The sequence below is a fragment of the Meriones unguiculatus genome, chromosome 18 (assembly GCF_030254825.1).
Source record: "Meriones unguiculatus strain TT.TT164.6M chromosome 18, Bangor_MerUng_6.1, whole genome shotgun sequence".
Classification (NCBI taxonomy): Eukaryota; Metazoa; Chordata; class Mammalia; order Rodentia; family Muridae; genus Meriones; species Meriones unguiculatus.
Window position 1 is genome coordinate 20,450,194 of NC_083365.1, and position 18,359 is coordinate 20,468,552.

At 47.0% G+C, this 18,359-nt stretch overlaps 1 protein-coding gene across 18 annotated transcripts in view; it reads left to right on the top strand.

Annotated features, from left to right (window-relative positions):
- Positions 1 to 18,359, top strand: part of Ppip5k1 (diphosphoinositol pentakisphosphate kinase 1) — a 48,759-nt gene that overhangs the window by 6,047 nt on the left and 24,353 nt on the right. For 13 of the 18 annotated variants that reach the window (XM_060372253.1, XM_060372250.1, XM_060372255.1 and 10 more), the window contains exons 2-25: positions 2,877 to 2,973; positions 3,222 to 3,396; positions 3,762 to 3,957; positions 4,348 to 4,438; positions 4,642 to 4,727; positions 5,049 to 5,203; positions 5,310 to 5,411; positions 6,016 to 6,177; positions 6,274 to 6,395; positions 10,098 to 10,199; positions 10,793 to 10,879; positions 11,032 to 11,107; positions 11,222 to 11,331; positions 11,413 to 11,495; positions 12,077 to 12,208; positions 12,375 to 12,496; positions 12,729 to 12,911; positions 15,349 to 15,490; positions 15,608 to 15,831; positions 16,080 to 16,207; positions 16,452 to 16,566; positions 16,733 to 16,840; positions 17,877 to 17,990; positions 18,138 to 18,302. In XM_060372253.1, the coding sequence (XP_060228236.1) occupies positions 3,250 to 3,396; positions 3,762 to 3,957; positions 4,348 to 4,438; positions 4,642 to 4,727; positions 5,049 to 5,203; positions 5,310 to 5,411; positions 6,016 to 6,177; positions 6,274 to 6,395; positions 10,098 to 10,199; positions 10,793 to 10,879; positions 11,032 to 11,107; positions 11,222 to 11,331; positions 11,413 to 11,495; positions 12,077 to 12,208; positions 12,375 to 12,496; positions 12,729 to 12,911; positions 15,349 to 15,490; positions 15,608 to 15,831; positions 16,080 to 16,207; positions 16,452 to 16,566; positions 16,733 to 16,840; positions 17,877 to 17,990; positions 18,138 to 18,302 (2,952 nt within the window). In that variant the 5' untranslated portion in view covers positions 2,877 to 2,973; positions 3,222 to 3,249. Of the gene's footprint in view, positions 1 to 2,876; positions 2,974 to 3,221; positions 3,397 to 3,761; positions 3,958 to 4,347; positions 4,439 to 4,641; positions 4,728 to 5,048; positions 5,204 to 5,309; positions 5,412 to 6,015; positions 6,178 to 6,273; positions 6,396 to 10,097; positions 10,200 to 10,792; positions 10,880 to 11,031; positions 11,108 to 11,221; positions 11,332 to 11,412; positions 11,496 to 12,076; positions 12,209 to 12,374; positions 12,497 to 12,728; positions 12,912 to 15,348; positions 15,491 to 15,607; positions 15,832 to 16,079; positions 16,212 to 16,451; positions 16,567 to 16,732; positions 16,841 to 17,876; positions 17,991 to 18,137; positions 18,303 to 18,359 lie in introns of those variants that run through there. The other 5 variants (XM_060372254.1, XM_060372257.1, XM_060372260.1 and 2 more) reach the window with 2 other exon arrangements.

Below are 18,359 nucleotides of genomic sequence, written 5' to 3' on the forward strand. Positions count from 1 at the left end.
GTGTGGGGTTTCTGTTATTTACTGTTCTCGGGGCCTCTCTCAAATGCAAGGTGATTCCAGGAAATTAGAGGACTGTGCAAACCGCCCTCAATTCTAAGAGCTAACCAAGTTACAGTTTACCCTTGCCCTATAGCCTCCTCCAGATCTGATTGAGTGTAGGTGCTCCCTAGATGCCTTCTTCCCTACCCCTACCCCTTCCCTTCCTTCCATAGCAAGACTGCCCTTTAGCCCAGTGTAGAATATGCAGTTTTTTTATGCAGCAAAGTTTGTGGAGAAGATGAAGGGGAAGGAGCACAGAAAACAGGAACGTGGTTTTGGGAACACCACATTAAAACCCCAGCTTCTCCCAGAAGCACGTCCACAGAAAGCCTGGTTTTGTCAGAGCTATTCCTGTCAGGCTTCTATTTTTGCTTTGTTAACTGTGAATTTGGACCTTCATTCCCCCTTCAGTCCGTGTCTGTGAACAGACCCCTCCATCCTCTTCTTTCCCATTACAGAGTTGTAATAGAATTCCAAGAACCTTAGAATTCCAAGAGCATGGCTGGATAATGTTTAAAGTGCAAGCCCAGGGAGGACCTAAAGGGCAATGGGGTGAAGGAGGCTTAGACACTGGGCAGAACTCCTGTTCCAGCAGTGTGACGAACTTCTAATTGGAGAAGCTGTGAGTTATCTTTGGGAATACCACGGTTAGGTCACTCCAAGGGAATTCAAAGGAATGGCCTGTCAGTCAGGAAATGTGTGTAAACAGCAATGCACAACTGGAGCTGTTGCATAGAAGAATGTTCTGTCTCGTGGCAGTTGAGCAATACCCATCAGATGGCGAAGACACTGAGAAGACTGAGGTCTATATAAAGGTCGTCTGTAATTTTCTAATCAAAGCCGCAACCCCAGTTGTAATGGAAGCATTTTAAATTAAAAGTGAGGGGTTTTAAATTAAAAGTGAGAGGGGTTATTGAAGACCTTAAGACTCTGTAAGAGTAAGTTAACTTATTCAAGGGGCTCTGGGCTTTATTCGTGTTGCCAGTGTTTCTGAGGACTGTGGAACATGGAAAGTGTCTATCGAAGGACTCCATTTATTTTTGGAAATAATAATAGTTGCTCATATACTTACGACTCAGAGTTAGCAAACATTAGTCTTGCGTGTATTTGCTCCAGGTCTTTCTGAGCTTCAAAAATGGACATTTATTTATAGGCAAGGCTGTGTAGGTATCACTAAAAACGCTTAGCACCCTTCTTTTTTTTCTTCTAAGGTAGCACCACTGTTACAAATTTGAGACAGGTCTTACTGTATAGTCTTGGCTGGCCTGGAACTCACAATGTAGTCCAGGACAGCCCCGAACTCACAGAGATCTCCCTGTTTCTGCCTCCCAAGTTCAGAGACAAAAGGCGTGCGCCATCATGCCCAGATTCAGTCTACTTTTATTTTATTTTATTTTTTTTGGTTTTTCGAGACAGGGTTTCTCTGTACCCTTGGCTGTTCTGAGCTTGCTCTGTAGACCAGGCTGGCCTCAAACTCAGCAATCCTCCTGCCTCTGCCTCCCTGAGTGCTGGAATCACAGCTGTGTGCCACCGAGCCCTGCTCAGCCTACTTTTAAACTGCTAACTCCCTGGGGCCTGGAAAGATGACTTAGTGATTAAGAGCACTGGTTGTTCTTTCAAAGGACCTGTGCTCTGTTCCCAGCACACGGGGCTCTCATCTGCCTCTGTGGGCACTGCACAAAATATACAGAGACATCTCCAGGCAGAACACCCACACATATGGAATAAATGCTTAAAAAACAACAACCAGCATTATGCTACACATACACCTCTGCAGTTTGTAGTTGGAAACTGTTGCATATAATTTGTATGTTTACCGTGTATGTATGTAGACCCACAACACACATATGGAGGTCAGAGGACAACCTGTGGGAGTTGGTCCTCTCCACCACGTTAGGCCCTAGGGTTCAAACTCAGGTGGTTAGGCGAGGCGGCAAGTGCCGGCATCCACTGATCCATCCTGCTGTCCCTCATTCAGTTTTCAGATTTAGTGTTAGTTGTGTTTTTGTTTTTGTTTTTTTTTTCTACATTCTGCATCAGACAGAGTGTTTCATTCTTCTCCTTATGGCAGCTGGGTTGTTTTTAGTTCCAGGCGGGAAAGGGGGAATGTCCCTGTGTGTGTTCACTTGTGTCTTTCCGTGGTAGTCTATCACCCCGGTGCTGCTAACAGTTTGGACTGGGAGATCTTGAGCTAGCACATCCGTTTTAGAATTCCTTGTAGCATTTCTGCCTTCTGCTCCCTGGATACCAGAGCAGCACCCTTCCAGATCTAATAACCACAACTGTCTCCCGTCACTGGAGTTTCCACTAACACTCTAGGTGGATGCGTGCAGAACTGCCAAGTTGTTCTGATCCCAATTCATAAGATATTCTTCCCGATTTTGCCTTAGGCAGGACTTTTCCAGCGTAGCTGCTGCTATAAAGGGCCTTGTCTAAAGGGCCTTGTCGTAGACCAGCACTGGTTTAGTAGTCTAGGCCCGTGGGTGGACCGCTGAGATTTCAGTTTGAGGATGGATTGCAAACTGCTGTTCGGATGTTTACTTCTTAGCTCCCCTCCCCACCCAGCACCAGACTCCTTAAACTGATGCTCCGGATTTGGGTATCTGTCCTTTAAGGTGGTGGGCGTGAAGGAGGCACAATGGAGGGTGTCCTTGCTGTCTCTTGAGTTAACCCAGGTTAACTGGGAGTTAACCTGGAGTTCTGAGCTGTAGCACCCCTCTGCTCTTGAGGTGAGCCCTTGGCTCCAGCAGTGCTGTGGGGGAGGTGGAGAGAGCTTGGAGTATTGCGGAATGAATCCAGAGTTTGAAATAAATGCCCCTCTGCCCTTCTCTTGGTAGGAATCAACAGTAGCCTTCGTTGAAGAACTGCCCCTGTCACTTGCTGCCCGGAGTTAACACTGTTTCCTGCTGGCAGAATCAGGGTCATGCCAGCACTGTAAGCCTTAATCTCCCGGTCCTCTTTCCAGTTCTTGGTTAGGGTGGGATAAACAGGGAGGAAAAAGCATCCTTGCTCTTCTTTAGGCATGTCAAATCATGTGGTTTCCTTTCTTGTTGGTCCTTTCCATAGCCTTGTTTCTGTTCCCTCTGTACCGTTGTGGTTCCCCCTCATTGCCTAGTTCCCTGTGCACCATCCCTGTGCAAGGATGCTTTAATTCTAAACTGACCGGGTACCCCCTTCTACAGAGCGGGATGACTGGGTGCCCCGGCGGGGATGTGGTCATTGACGGCCAATGAGGACGAGAGCACTACGGCCCACTTCTTTCTTGGAGCTGGAGATGAGGGGTTGGGTGCCTGTGGAATAGGCACCAGGATGGAAGTGAGTGACAGCGAGCTCCTGGAGGATGAGGAGGATGAAGTGGTAAGTCTAGGGAAAGGGATATGGCTCGGTGCTGGGGCCCTACTCTAGAGCATTAGTGGATGGAGACACCTCTTCTTTGCAAGCACAGATCCCCTGTTGTAAACAGGCTCTATGTCAGCTAGGGGAAGGGCAGTAGAGATTGGTCAGTTGCCTCTCTCTGAAACCCCTGCTCAAATGCTCTTCCTCCTGTTGTCACTGCTTCTTCTTTTGAAGAGTCGCTTTTCCCACAGTGTTTCTTCTGTGGTAGGCACCCTTTATCCCTTAGGTCCAAAGTCCTGACGAGAAACCGCCCTAGAAAGATGTGACAGTGTTGGAGGTGACATAGGTGGGAATCTGGAGTCCCTGATAGCACTTCTTTTCTGCAGCCTCCAGAACCTCAAATTATCGTTGGCATCTGTGCCATGACCAAGAAATCCAAGTCCAAGCCAATGACCCAAATCCTAGAGCGACTCTGCAGATTTGACTATCTGACTGTTGTCATCCTGGGAGAAGATGTGATCCTGAACGAGCCTGTGGAGAAGTGGCCGTCCTGCCACTGTCTCATTTCTTTCCACTCCAAAGGTTGGGGTCAAGGAAGGGCGAATGCTTACTATCCCATTAGGAAGAGGCTACCAGCCTCCCGGTGCACAAGAGAGCGGTGAAGAGGAGTTTGCCTCCTCTGTTTCAGGGTTTTCTGGGTGTGGTTTAAAGCTTACTCCAGCTGCACAGAATGACTAACACACTTAGGTCTCGGATAGAATTGGGTCTCTGGGAGGATCCTATTTGTAATTGGATTCATTTTCCCTAATGGATGTCCTAGACTTGAGGAGTGGGCAGATAAGTTCTGGGTTAGGTGTGTGGGGGAGCTCAGTGGCAGCTGTGGCTCTCTCATGTCACAGTCTCTCCTGCTGTTCCTCAGTCTGCCTCTTTCAACTCTCTTTGGTCTCTCCATTTTTCCCCCCTCCATCACAGGCTTTCCTCTGGACAAAGCTGTTGCTTACTCCAAGCTTCGAAACCCCTTCCTTATCAATGACCTGGCCATGCAGTATTACATCCAAGATAGGTATAGCTTTCTATGGACCAGAGGGTGGGTGACCCTAAAGTACCTATTTTAGGGAGTCTGCTCTGGGACGGGAAGAGCCAAACCTGTTTCATGTTTAGTACCATATCCTCTTGAGTTCTGGTTCCCGTTACAAATGCAATTTCCAGCTTTCCCCTTAGTCACTCCCACCTTTCCTATCTGGCTAATTTATTTGGGGGTGACAGGAGGGAGGTGTACCGGATCCTACAGGAGGAAGGTATTGATCTGCCACGATACGCTGTGCTCAACCGTGACCCCGCCTGTCCTGAGGGTGAGTACCAGGCTGTGTGGTCATCCCCTGCCTTGATTTTCATGGTATAGCCTAGTGTTTGTCCTTAAACATCTCCTGTATACATCTCTGGGTGGGCCTTTGACTACTGGATTATAGGTAAAGTCATGGGTCTTTAGACAGAGCTTTTGAACTGTTATATAGATACTACCATGTCTAAATACCACATATAAGCATTGCCATATTGTTCTAGCCCATAGCCATAAAATTTTAAAGGTTACGTAGATTAAAACCCCAGGGAAATCGGAGTTGGAAATCCTCTACAACCTTAGGCCCTAAGAGCGATCACACACCATCTTTCAGAGTGCAACCTGATAGAGGGTGAAGATCAGGTGGAAGTCAATGGGGCTGTCTTCCCCAAGCCCTTCGTGGAGAAGCCAGTGAGTGCAGAAGACCACAATGTTTACATCTACTACCCCAGCTCTGCTGGGGGAGGGAGCCAGCGCCTCTTCCGTAAGGTGAGGGAAGAAGGGCAGAGTGCGGTTGTTGGGGAAGGAGAGGGCATCTGTGGACCGAAGCCTGGAGACTGAGGCAGCATCATCCCCCTTTCCTTTCCTCCTAAAGATTGGCAGCCGGAGCAGTGTCTACTCTCCTGAGAGCAGCGTCCGGAAGACAGGATCGTATATCTACGAGGAGTTCATGCCGACAGATGGCACAGATGTTAAGGTTATGGTGGATACAGAGATTTATGATGCCTGGGTGGGAATGAGGTGCTGGGGAAGCAAGTAGAAGTGTGTATGGATGGGATCTTAGGAAATAAAAATGGGATTTCGGTTGGGTTTTGTATTCAAGGGAAGATAACAAACGAGGTAGATGTTCGCATTTTCACTACCAGAGCGAGAGCGCAATAGCATGCGTGTGGGGTCAAAGGACAACTTGGGGAAAATCACTTCTTTCCTTTATCCACATGAATCTTGGAGACCAGACTCAAGTCATCAGGCTTGTCAGCAGGCATCTTTACCTGCTGAGCCGTCTCACTGACCCCAGTCTTTGTATTCTTAACCTTCGCAGGGGTTTTTGTTTGTCTTGTTTTTGCTTCAAGACAGGGTCTCCCCATGTAGTTCTGGCTGACCTAGAACTTGCTGTGTGGACCAGGCATTGAACTCACAAAGATCCTCCTGTCCCTGCCTCCTGAGTGTTGGGATGAAAGGCGGGTGCCACCCCTCTTGGCTATGCCGAGTTTTGTTTTTCATTCTCGAATAGCCTATAGACCTAGTGCTCATATACAGGGTGAGCTGTGGGCATACTCAGTGATGCTGTGTACCTGCAGGTGTATACGGTGGGGCCAGATTATGCCCATGCTGAAGCCAGAAAGTCTCCCGCTTTGGATGGGAAGGTTGAACGAGACAGTGAGGGGAAGGAGGTTCGCTATCCAGTCATGTTGACTGCCATGGAAAAGCTGGTGGCCAGGAAGGTCTGCGTAGCTTTTAAGGTAGGGTTGGGCTCACGGGGCAGTGGGATGAAGGAGAGAAGCGGGAGCAGAGTCTGGGAGCTGTCTCTGATTCTTCTTGCCTTTTTGCTTTTGCAGCAAACAGTTTGTGGATTTGACCTTCTTCGTGCCAATGGTCACTCCTTTGTGTGTGATGTCAATGGCTTTAGCTTTGTCAAGAACTCAATGAAATACTATGATGATTGTGCCAAGATTCTGGGGTAAGTGACATCGTGGTCTGGAGTCCAGGGAAGAGGATTCAGGAACTTTCTCTTCATGAACCGGGTGTAATGGCCTGGGCCTGTTGTCCCCCTAGGAGGGGAGGCAGGAGAATCAGAAGTGCAGGGTCATCCTTCAGCTACAGCTGAGGCTATCCTGGGATACATGAGACTGTGTCTATAAATAAATACATAAAGCATTTGCTTTATTTTGAATATTTTTAAAATGATTCAAAAATCAAAATGAACAAGGGCAAAGGATGTCTCATCCCCTTGCTGCCTCAACACTGCATTCCTCAGAGATGACCGCTGTTAAAAGTTTTAGGTATAACAGATTGTCTTTCTCTCTCATGTGTAAGTAACTATATTTAGTTCACTGACTATGATAATACTATGACTTTGCTTTTAAAATATTATGTGATACCTAAAGCATTCAAAAAACACAAGGAATGATAAATGTAGCGAGCATGCATAGGTAGGGCAGTTCTTACCAAGCACTGTCTAGCTTAAGAAAAACACTGTTAGGCCAGATGTGGTGGCGCACACCTTTAATCCCAGTACAGAGCCAGAGGCAAGCAGATCTCTGTGAATTCCAGGCCAGCCTGGTTTACATAATGAATTTCAGGACAGTCAGAGCTACATAGCAGGTCTATATCAAAAAGGAAAGGAGAGAAGGAAGGAAGGAAGGAAGGAAGGAAGGAAGGAAGGAAGGAAGGAAGAGAAAATACAGATAAGGGCCAGCAAGATGGCTCAGAGGATAAAGTACATCAATACCTGGAATGTCTATAAAGGTGGGAGAAAAGAACCAACTCCACAAATGTGTTTTCTGACCTTCACGCATGTGCTATAACACATGTACCCACATACACATCATTTACACTTATACACACAATAATTAAGGAAAAAACCCCACACTATTAAGAGTTGGGCTAGGTGTGGTGGTGCATGCCTTTCTATTTTTGGTTGTGGTTTAGCCTTTAACGGCTGAGCCATCTCTCCAGCCCGTGGTGCATGCCTTTAATCCCAGTACTCAGGACGCAGATGCATATGGATCTCTGAGAGTTTGAGGCCAGCCAGGTCTATATAGGTAGGATGATTGCCACAGTTTGAAGTCAGCTTAGGCTACAGAACAAGACTCTATCTTAACACAAAGCAAAACAAAACAAAATTATGCTATGGCAGTGCACACCTATAATTCTAGCATTCGGGAGACTGAGACAGAAGAGTTTCAAGTCTGAGGCAAGCCTATGCTACATAGCAAGACCCTGTCTGAAAAAGGCTGAAGATGTATTTCAGTGGAGTGCTTGCTTGAAGCCCTGGGATACCAGCCCCTCACAAAAACAGTGATAGTACATACTTGAATCCCAACATTTGGGAGGTGAAGGCAGTGTGGGGGCAGGTGAGGAATCAGAAATTTAAGCGCAAGGTTGAAAACATGGCTCAGTCAGTAAGGCGCTTGCTGTGTAAGCATGGAGACCCAAGTTAAGATTGCTAGCACTCATATAAAAAGTCGGGAGAGGCCTGTAATCCCAGCATAAAGAGACAAGGACAAGACAATCCAATGGGCTCACTGGTCAGCCAGCCTAGATGATCGGTGAGCTCCAGGTCAACCAGCGAGATCCTGTCTTAAAGACACAAGGTAGAGGCTGGAGAGATGGCTCGGGGGTTGAGAGCACTGCCTGCTCTTCCAGAGGATCTGGGTTCAATTCCCAGCACCCACATGGCAGTTTACAACTGTCTGTAACTCCAGTTCCAGGAATCTGACACCCTCACACACACAAATGCAGGCAAAACACGAATACAAATAAAATAAAAGTTAAAAAACAAAACAAAACATAAGGTAGAGAGTGATGAAGGAGTACTCCTGACTTTGACCTCTGGCCTCTACAGGCACACAGACTGATGTATACACCTGCACACATGAATAGAACTCCTACCCATACACCTACACACATACATGTGCAAAAAAGAAGTTTTAGGTCAACTGCTACACTGAGTTTGAAAAAAAATGTGCTGTTAAGAATATGTAAGAGCTGGAGAGGTGGCTCAGAGGTTCAGAGCACTGGCTGCTCTTCTCAGAGGTCCTGAGTTCAATTCCCACCAACCATATAGTGACTCCCAACCATCTATAATGAGATCTGGTGCCCTCTTCTGGCATGCAGGCATACATGCAGACACAACAGTGTATACATAATAAATAAGTAAATCTTTAAGAAAGAAAAGAAAAATGTGAAGGCTGAGTGAGATGGCCCGTGCTTTTAATTGTAGCACTTGGGAGGCAAAGGTAGGAGATCTGTCTCTGTGAGTTCTAGGCTAGCTACGGCTACATAGTGAGACTCTGTCTAAAAAAGAACACATGAGGGCTGGAGATGGGGTTCAGATGCTAAAAGAGCTTGCTGTGTAAGCCTGATGACCTGAGTGCAGTCCCTAGAACCCATGTAAAAGTTAAAGGAGAAAACTGACTACTGAAAGTTGTCCTCTGGAGCTGAGCTCCGTGGCACACGCCTATAATCCCAGCACTCATGGAGGCAGAGGCAGGCGGGTCTCTGTGAGTTCAAGGCCAGCCTGGTCCACAAAGCAAGTCCAAGACAGCCAAGACTACACAGAGAAACCCTGTCTCGAAAAACTAAGAATAAAAAAGAAAAGAAAGTGTCATCTGACTGCCCCATATATATATATGTGTATATATATATATATATATACATATATATATGTATATGTATATATGCATATATATATGTGTGTATGTATATATATACATATATATGTATATATATATACACATATATATATAATGTATATATATATATATACACACACACACACATGACTCCCACATACACACACATGCCCCCACACACATATCACATACATACAAAGATATACACATGCATGCACAAAGTTAATTAATTCAACAATTTTTCAAGCTGGATATGGTAGCAAATACTATAATTCTGGCACTAGGGAGGCAGATCTCTCAGAGTTCAAGGCCAGCCTGCTCTATATACTGATTTCAGCCCAGCCAGGAGTTATATCGTGAGACTCTGTTTCAGGAAAAAAAATTTTTTTTTCACACACATTAGAAAAAGAAGGACTAGACCACTTTTGCTCCTGCGGAGGACCCACACAGCGGTCCACACCACCCATGATTCCAGTTCCAGGGGATCAGAAACCCGATTTGAACCTCTGTGGGCACCAAGTACATAAGTATACATACATGCAGGCTAAATACCCATAAAGTAAAATAAACTTAAAAAAAAGAAAGGTGAAAGTATGTATGAGTTGGGCCTGGTTGTGCATGCCTTTAATCCTCCCAGCATTGGGATTGCAGGAGGTAGAATTAGGAGACTCAAGAGTTCAAGGTTAGCCTGAGGAGGTAGAGGCCAGCCTGGGCTACTTGAGCTCCTGTCTGAAAAAATAAAAAATAGAAAAAATAAAAAAAAAAAGAAAGAAATGAAAAAGAATAAATTTGAAATCACTTTATAGGACTGAGGTTAACTTGCATATCATTGCCATGAATTTGTTTCTGCCTTAAATGGGGTATTTGTTTGGATGTTTCAGGCTTTATATTAATGCTTTCTTTTGCTGCATGATTTTATGTGTGTATGCGTGTGTATTTGTGAGAGAGAGAGAGAGAGAGAGAGAGCTGCTGTCATACAATTGTTCATTCATTTTCATTCAGCTTTGTTATGTTTCGCCTTGTAGGAATACTATCATGCGGGAGCTTGCCCCACAGTTCCAGATACCGTGGTCCATCCCCACAGAAGCTGAGGACATTCCCATTGTCCCTACCACATCTGGCACTATGTAAGCAAAAGTTAAAAATCTGTAGTGAGCTGGGCGTGGTGGCACATGCCTGTCATCTCAGCACTCAGGGAGGCAGAGGCAGGTGGATTGCTGTGAGTTCAAGGCCAGCCTGGTCTACAGGATAGGCCTTGGTCCAGAACAGCCAAGGCTACACAGAGAAACCCTTTCTCAGAAAAGAAAGGAAAGGAAGGAAGGAAGGAAGGAAGGAAGGAAAGAAGGGAAGGAGAGAGAGAGAGAGAGAGAGAGAGAGAGAGGAAGGAAGGAAGGAAGGAAGGAAGGAAGGAAGAAAGAAAGAAAGAAAGAAAGAAAGAAAGAAAGAAAGAAAGAAAGAAAGAAAGAAAGAAAAAAAATCCATAGTGACTTGCATAAAATTTGGGATGTCTATAAGCCAGACCAGTTCTCTCCTGCCCCTACACTGTCTAACTAGTAGAGCCTGGACCTTTGGGAGTTAAGGTCCCTTTAACTCCACCTCTGTGTCTGTAACCTCGGATCCCTGTTTCTTTGTTCTTTAATGCCTCAAGTAGAATGTGATGATAGGAGGTGAGTTGAGGTTTGGGGTGGGGGAATGGCTCTGAGGACACTCCCCATCTTAGGATGGAACTCCGTTGCGTCATTGCGATTATCCGTCACGGAGATCGAACTCCAAAGCAGAAGATGAAGATGGAAGTAACACATCCGAGGTAGGAAGAGTGTCTTCATTCAGATGGAGAGTTTTTGTTGTTGTTGTTTTGGTTTGGTTTGGTTGGTTTGGTTATTTTTTTTTTTTGTGAGGGAGAATGGATGGAGCAGAGCTCCCAGGAGGTCTGAATTTTCTTACTCTTTATCCTGTCAGGTTTTTTGCTCTATTTGAAAAACATGGTGGATATAAAACAGGGAAATTAAAACTTAAGCGACCGGAGCAGCTCCAGGTAAAGTGGTGGATCTGGTCAGGAGCCCTAGTCTAAAAGGAAAGAGAGATGGTGTGGGATTGATGAGGGATGGGCAGGGGGGCGACCCTCAGAGATCTCTGTGGTCCCCTCTAGGAGGTGCTGGACATTACCAGGCTGCTGCTGGCTGAGTTGGAGAAGGAGCCAGGAGCTGAGATTGAGGAGAAGACTGGGAAGCTAGAGCAGCTCAAGTCCGTGCTGGAGATGTGAGAGAGGGGACAGCAGGGGGGCCAGCAGCAGGGACACGAACTGAGGTGCAGAAAGTGACCTGCCTCTACTCCCTGCAGGTATGGTCACTTCTCAGGTATTAACCGGAAGGTGCAGCTGACTTACTACCCGCACGGAGTGAAAGCCTCCAGCGAGGGGCAAGGTGAACACTTCTTTCCTTCTTCATTACCATTCAGCTTTCCTCCTCCTCCTCATCCCCTCCCTCCTCCTTCTCCTTTTCCTCTCCTTTTCTTCTTTAATTTTTAAAGCACTTATTTGGTGGGGAGAGGAGGAGGAGGGAGACACACAGGCCACTGAGCAGCTGTGGAGATTAGAGGACAGCTATGGGATCAGTTCTTTCTTTCTACCATGTTGATCTTGGGGATGGAACTTGGGTGGTCGAGCCTGGTGGCAAATGCCTTTACCAGCTGCTATTCTTTTTTCTTTTTCTTTCTTTCTTTCTTTCTTTCTTTCTTTCTTTCTTTCTTTCTTTTTCTTTTTAAAGATAGAGTCTTGCTATGTAACCCAGCTTACCTCAAATTCCCAGCAGTCCTCCTGCCTCAGTCTTCCAAGAGCTGGGATTACAGGCATGTGTCCTCATACCTGGTTTTCAGATCTCTTATTCCTGACTGTGTGCGTGGTCTGTGCCTGCAATTGCCTGCGTCCTTGTCAGAAGCTCTAACGTTTACATGCTCCCGCCATTATCCCTAGATAAGGCTTACTTACTGTGCCTTCTTCCCTCAGATCTGCAGAGAGAGGCTCTGGCACCATCTCTTTTGCTAGTGCTGAAGTGGGGTGGAGAGCTGACACCGGATGGCCGTGTTCAGGCCGAGGAGCTGGGGCGAGCTTTTCGCTGTATGTACCCCGGAGGCCAGGGTAAGTGTTGGAGACTGACTACCCAGCAAGGCTAAGATAAGATAATTAGAGTCAGGCGGCAGGGTTGAAGGGATAGATGCTATGAGGAGGCTAAAGAGAAATTTAATATTTGTCCCCTCATGTGGCTTTTGTCACAGTCTATGCTTGGGATGCTTCTTTGCTCCAGGTGACTATGCTGGCTTCCCCGGCTGTGGACTGCTTCGTCTCCATAGCACTTTCCGTCACGACCTCAAGATCTACGCGTCTGACGAGGGCCGTGTCCAGATGACTGCTGCTGCCTTTGCGAAAGTAAGCCCTGCGGTGCTTCCTCTGTGCCAGCACCCTGTAGGTAGAGAAACGGGCGGGAAATGTGAAGGGCTGGTCTGCTAAGGCAGGGAAGTTTGTGTCCGTCCCATTCCGTACTATCGAGACTGGGAGGAGTCGGCCTCTCGGGGCTAGCTCTCCATTCCCCGTGTGGGGCTGTCTAGTCTATGGTGTGAGCCAGGAAGAGAAGCTAATGGGCTTTGTGCTCTCCCCTCAGGGCCTCCTAGCTCTTGAAGGGGAGCTCACACCCATCTTGGTACAAATGGTGAAGAGTGCCAACATGAACGGGCTGCTGGACAGCGACAGCGACTCCCTGAGCAGCTGCCAGCACCGGGTGAAGGCACGGCTGCACCACATCCTGCAGCAGGACGCTCCCTTCGGCCCCGAGGACTATGACCAGGTCACGCTCCCCTCCACTCTGTGCCCCAACCATCCTGCAACCCAGCTCTTAAATTTCTAAATAATAGTTCCTACTGTTCCTACAATGCCAGGCACTGTTTTAGGACAGTTATCTGAAGCATCTTGTTTAATCCTTACAGCAACCCTTTGGGGTAAATGCATGTCCTCAGTTTTCATTATCTACAAGTTCAAAAATTAAAAATATTTTTATAAGTTCAGCATCAAGGTTCATTTGGCAGCCAGACTTCTCCCAAGACTATTTAGAATGCTTATTTATCACACTCAGTGTAAATATCATACATTTTGCTACATAAATATTAATGTGTTTGATTGTGCTCTGGGCCCTGCTAGAGGTATCATATGCCATGTGGCTTATGCACTGTTTTAAAATCCTGTAATCTTAAAAAAAAAAAAAAAAATGCTTAGTTCCAAAACAGCTGAGCGTGGATCTCGGCTTTGGAGGACTGTCTCAGTGCTCTATGTAAACACTGCCTCTGAGATTATAACTTGCTCCACAGCCTCTGTCTCAACTGGCCTTAGTTGGGTTTTTCCGGAGTTGTCCGGTATTGACTAGGGCTGGAATAATCGGGACATTTGACTAGAATTCTGGGTTGGTTGGCTTGCTCCTTCATATTCTCCCTCTAATTGCAAGGGCCTATCCCCTTCAAAGATTTTGTCATGTGATATGCCTATCTCAATTTTCCAAGGAGATTCCCAGTTTTCTTTTTTGTTTTGTTGTTGTTTAGAACTGTCCTATCCCTGTCCCATCTTACAGAGGAGGAAGCATAGGTTCCAAAGAACATAAACAGGCCTCTCAGGATGCTGCAGGCAGCCTGGAACGCAGGAGTCTAACCCGGAGGCCAGGCTGTTAAGTCCCGTGCTGCCCATCAGTGTTGGTCTCAGCAGTTGTCCTGGCCCAGTGTGCTCTTCTGTTCTCCTGGGTGTCTAGGCTGTAGTTGACCAGTAGTGTTTTGTTTGTTTGTTTGGGTTTTTTTATTGTCCCATACGTCGTTTCGATATATTCTTTTATGTGTGTATTAAAATGTTTTATGTGAATGAGTGTGTTACCTGCATGTGTGTCTGTGCGCCACATTTGTGCCGTGCCCGTAGAGGTCAGAAGAGGGTGCCAGATCCCCTGAAACTCGAGTTATAGACGACTGTGGGCTGCCACATGGGTGCTGAGGACCAAACTCAGGCCCCCTGGAGGAGCAGAAGCAGTCTTAACAGCAGAGCCCATTTCTCTGGTCCCTCTGACTAGTTCTTGAATGACTTACCAAGGGACAGGCTTGTTCCCTTGTCTTCCGACCTAGTGTTCCCTGTCAAACAGGAAATCCAGGGCAGCTTTCCCTTTCTTTATGCTTCCTTTTGCTAGTAAGAATAAAACTTATGAGGCCTTAGCTAGAACTCTCTACTTCACCTACAGTCTTCTTTCTCCCCATTTCTTTTTTCTTTTAATATTTTTAAAGATTTGTTTATATATTTATTTTATGTATATGAGTGCTCTCTATCTGCATGTGCACCTCCATGCTGGAAGAGGGCATCAGATCCCAATATAAATGGTTGTGAACTGTCATGTGGGGTGCTGAGAATTGAACTCAGAACCTCTGGAAGATAATGTTCTTAACCACTGAGCCATTTCTCCAGCCCTTCTTTAATATTTTATTTTTATTATTAAATGTATATGTGCACTTGAATCTAGTGCCTATGGAGTCCAGAAGAGGGTTTTAGGTCCCCTGAAACTAAAATTATAAGTAGTTGTGAGCTACCCAATGTGGGGGCTGGGAACCAGACTCCGGTTCTCTGCAAAAGCAGGAAGTGCTCTTTACTGAGCCATCTCTCTGGCCCTTTTCATTTCTTATTGATGGTAACTATCTTAAAAGCTTGAGTTGGAAATGGCACACTCTCTTAATCCCAATACTTGGGAGACAGAGGCAGGTGGATCTCTGTGAGTTTGAGGCCAGCCTGGTCTATGGAGTAAGTTCCAGGACAGCCAAGGCTCATAGTGAGATCTTGTCTCAAAAACAAAACAAACAAAGCAAACACCCCGAAACCCTGAGCTGGAATTGCATTAGCAGTAGCAACTATAGTGTCAGTCAGAGCAAGGCAGCCTTCTCTGTTTCTCCTCAGAACATGCAGCAGAGAGTGTAAGGGGCCCGGAGTTACCTTCCTTCTCCAGCATTTTCCATGCATATGCTACAGCCCCCAAGTACAAGTATGCTTTAATTTCTCTGGATTTGCAAACTTTGAAGCTGGGCCCCTCCTGGATGACTGTTAGAGCAGTCTCCTCCTCTGAAGGCCCGGAGCTGCCAGGTCACCCAGGAACACTGCCGAAATGAGCCAATGGGCACTCGGCATGTGGGCAGTGTCTTGGTAGTAAGCTGAAGTCTAGAAAATTGGCACTGAGCCTATCCTGCTTTTCTTAACGCTCTTCCTCACAGCTAGCGCCTACTGGAAGCACCTCTCTGCTCAACTCCATGTCTGTAATCCAGAATCCCGTGAAAGTCTGTGATCAGGTATTTGCCCTGATTGAAAACCTTACCCACCAGATCCGGGAACGGATGCAGGACCCCAGCTCTGCAGGTGGGTATAAATGCTACTGTCTGCTCTCTGAAGCACTCCCGTCCCTCTGGTTCTACTCCAGAGGCCTTTTGTTAGAAGTCAAACCGGGCTCTTTTTGACTGTCTGCCTTCTTCTCAGACCTGCAGCTCTACCACAGTGAGACACTAGAGCTAATGCTACAGCGTTGGAGTAAACTAGAGCGCGACTTCCGACAGAAGAGCGGGCGCTACGAGATCAGTAAGATCCCTGATATCTATGACTGTGTCAAGTACGATGTACAACACAATGGGAGTCTGGGACTTCAAGGCACAGCCGAGTTGCTACGTCTTTCAAAAGCCCTGGCCGACGTGGTCATTCCCCAGGTGTGTATCTCGTAAGGGATCCAGTTAGGGTAGGAGTTAATGAGAGGGAAGGAAAGACAGGAAACCAGAAAGGAAGCTTGCAGAAGGAACGGGGTTCCTGCAGTTCCCAGGACTAGCCTGGCTCTGGGCGAGCATCAAGACTGACTGAGAAAACTTCCGGAAGGGATGTGATAGGCAGGAAAGACGCTGCAGACTGGAAGGAAACAGATGCTTCACTGAGCTCCTCTTTCCTGCCCTGTGACCTTTAGGAGTACGGGATCAGCCGAGAGGAGAAGATGGAGATTGCCGTGGGCTTCTGTCTCCCGCTCTTGCGGAAAATCCTGCTTGACCTGCAGAGAACCCACGAGGATGAGTCTGTCAACAAGCTGCATCCCCTGTGAGGGAGGGCTGGGAGGGGAACTGGAGGGCGGGAGGGAAGGAGAGAGAGAGGGAGGGAGAGAGGGAAAGGAGGAGGGAGGGAGAGAGGGCACGGCGGGAGCCCTGGGAGAGTCAAGGCTGAGACAAGTGGGGAAGCAAGAAGAGAAAGGATCTGGGATGGAGAAGTCTTTGGGTGGGAGGAAGGGGTTTTCGGAAGGCTGGGGAAAGGATTACTGACCCCGTTGACTTAACTTCCATGTCAGGTACTCACGTGGAGTGCTTTCCCCAGGCCGCCATGTTCGAACACGGCTCTATTTCACCAGTGAGAGTCACGTTCACTCCCTACTTAGTGTCTTCCGTTATGGGGGACTTCTTGACGTAAGCATCCTCCTTCTTTCTTGAACCTATGAGCATTTTTCCCCCCAGCAATCCTCAGCCATCCTTCCTGTGCTCCTGTTTCCTGTGAACTCCTGCATTCTCCTCGGTCCCCTGCCCACTCCTGACCTGCCCTCGGCACTGGCTTACCTTTGTTTGTGTTTGGTAGGAGACCCAGGATGCACAATGGCAGCGAGCTTTGGCTTATCTTAGTGCCATCTCAGAGCTCAACTACATGACCCAGATTGTTATCATGCTTTATGAGGACAACACACGGGTGAGGAGCAAGCAGGGTAGGGTGAGGAAAGGCCCCCCTCTTCCTGCTTCCATTAAAAAGTAGCTTCCTTTTTTTTTTTAACATTTTGTGTGCATGTGTGTGTGTTTGTGTGTGTGTGTCTGCATGCACATGCTATTGTACCACTTGCAAGAGTTGGTTCTCTTCTTCACTTTGTGGTTCCTTGGGATCAAACTCAAATCATTAGGGTTAGTGGCAAGCGCCTTTACCTGCTGAGCCATCCCGCAAAAAGTTTTGGCAATAAGAACTTTCTTATTTTTAAATATTTATAGACTATGGACAGTAGTTTTTCTTCTCCTTCCATACCTGTTGCTCTTTGCTGTGTACTCAGCAATTTTATTTTTCCTCCTAAAAAATGAATTTATGCTGGTTGGTGATGGCAAATGCTTTTAATCCCAGCACCTGGGAGGCAGAGGCAGGTGGATCTCAGAGTTCGAGGCCAGCCCGGTCTACAGAGCGATCTCCAGGACAGCCAGGGCTCCACAGAGAAACCCTGTCTCAAAAACTAAAAGCCACAACAACAAAAAGGAAGTTATAGAATCCACATAGATGGCAGTGTGTAGGTACAGCATGGAACAGAGCATCTGGAAGGGTCCTGTTGAAACAGAACCTATGGTCTGGGAGGATGTTAGTCAAGGGAGAGAACCGAGAACACAACTGTGGAATTTGGAAGAGTATGGAACATGGGCAGTTTTATAAGCCTTGTTTCCGCTAACACCTCTAACATAGGTGTGTGTGTGTATGAATATACACATATGCATATACACAAATGCTTTCTGCATTAGCCTTAGCAAAGACACCTTTAAAGTTCTGCTGTATGTACCATAGCCAAGCCGTTACTGGAAGGGAAGGATTGTAGAACTGGAGGTGAGACACGAGCCAGTCAGCCCAAGACTGAGAGCAAGACCCTAAGCCTCAGTCCTGGTTTCCTAGGTGGTGTGTCCTTTTGTGTTCCTCTCTGTTGTTCCCACCACATCCAGATTCTCCCAGTTACCCTCCATATGGTGCTGCCTTATAGGACCCGCTGTCAGAGGAGCGGTTCCATGTGGAGCTACACTTCAGCCCTGGGGTGAAAGGTGTTGAAGAAGGCAGTGCCCCAGCTGGCTGTGGATTCCGTCCAGCTTCTTCTGAGGTGGGCCAGAGGGCTGGGATTTGGGACTCTAGAATTTAGGGACCAGGTGGTGGGGAACTAGACAGCAATCCAGGGTGGTTTAAAAAGGTTGAGGAGTCTGATTATTAGGAATACCACTAATGTCTCTGTTTGTCTATTGTTAAACAGAATGAAGAGATGAAAACAGATCAAGGCAGCATAGAGAACCTATGCCCAGGGAAGCCATCAGATGAGCCAGACCGAGCATTGCAGACCTCACCCCTACCCGTTGAGGGCACTGGCCTCCCGAGGAGATCGCCCCTCATTCGTAATAGAAAAGCTGGCTCCATGGAGGTAATGCGATGGACAAAATGATGACGGGACGCAAGTACTTGTAGGAAAATATCCATG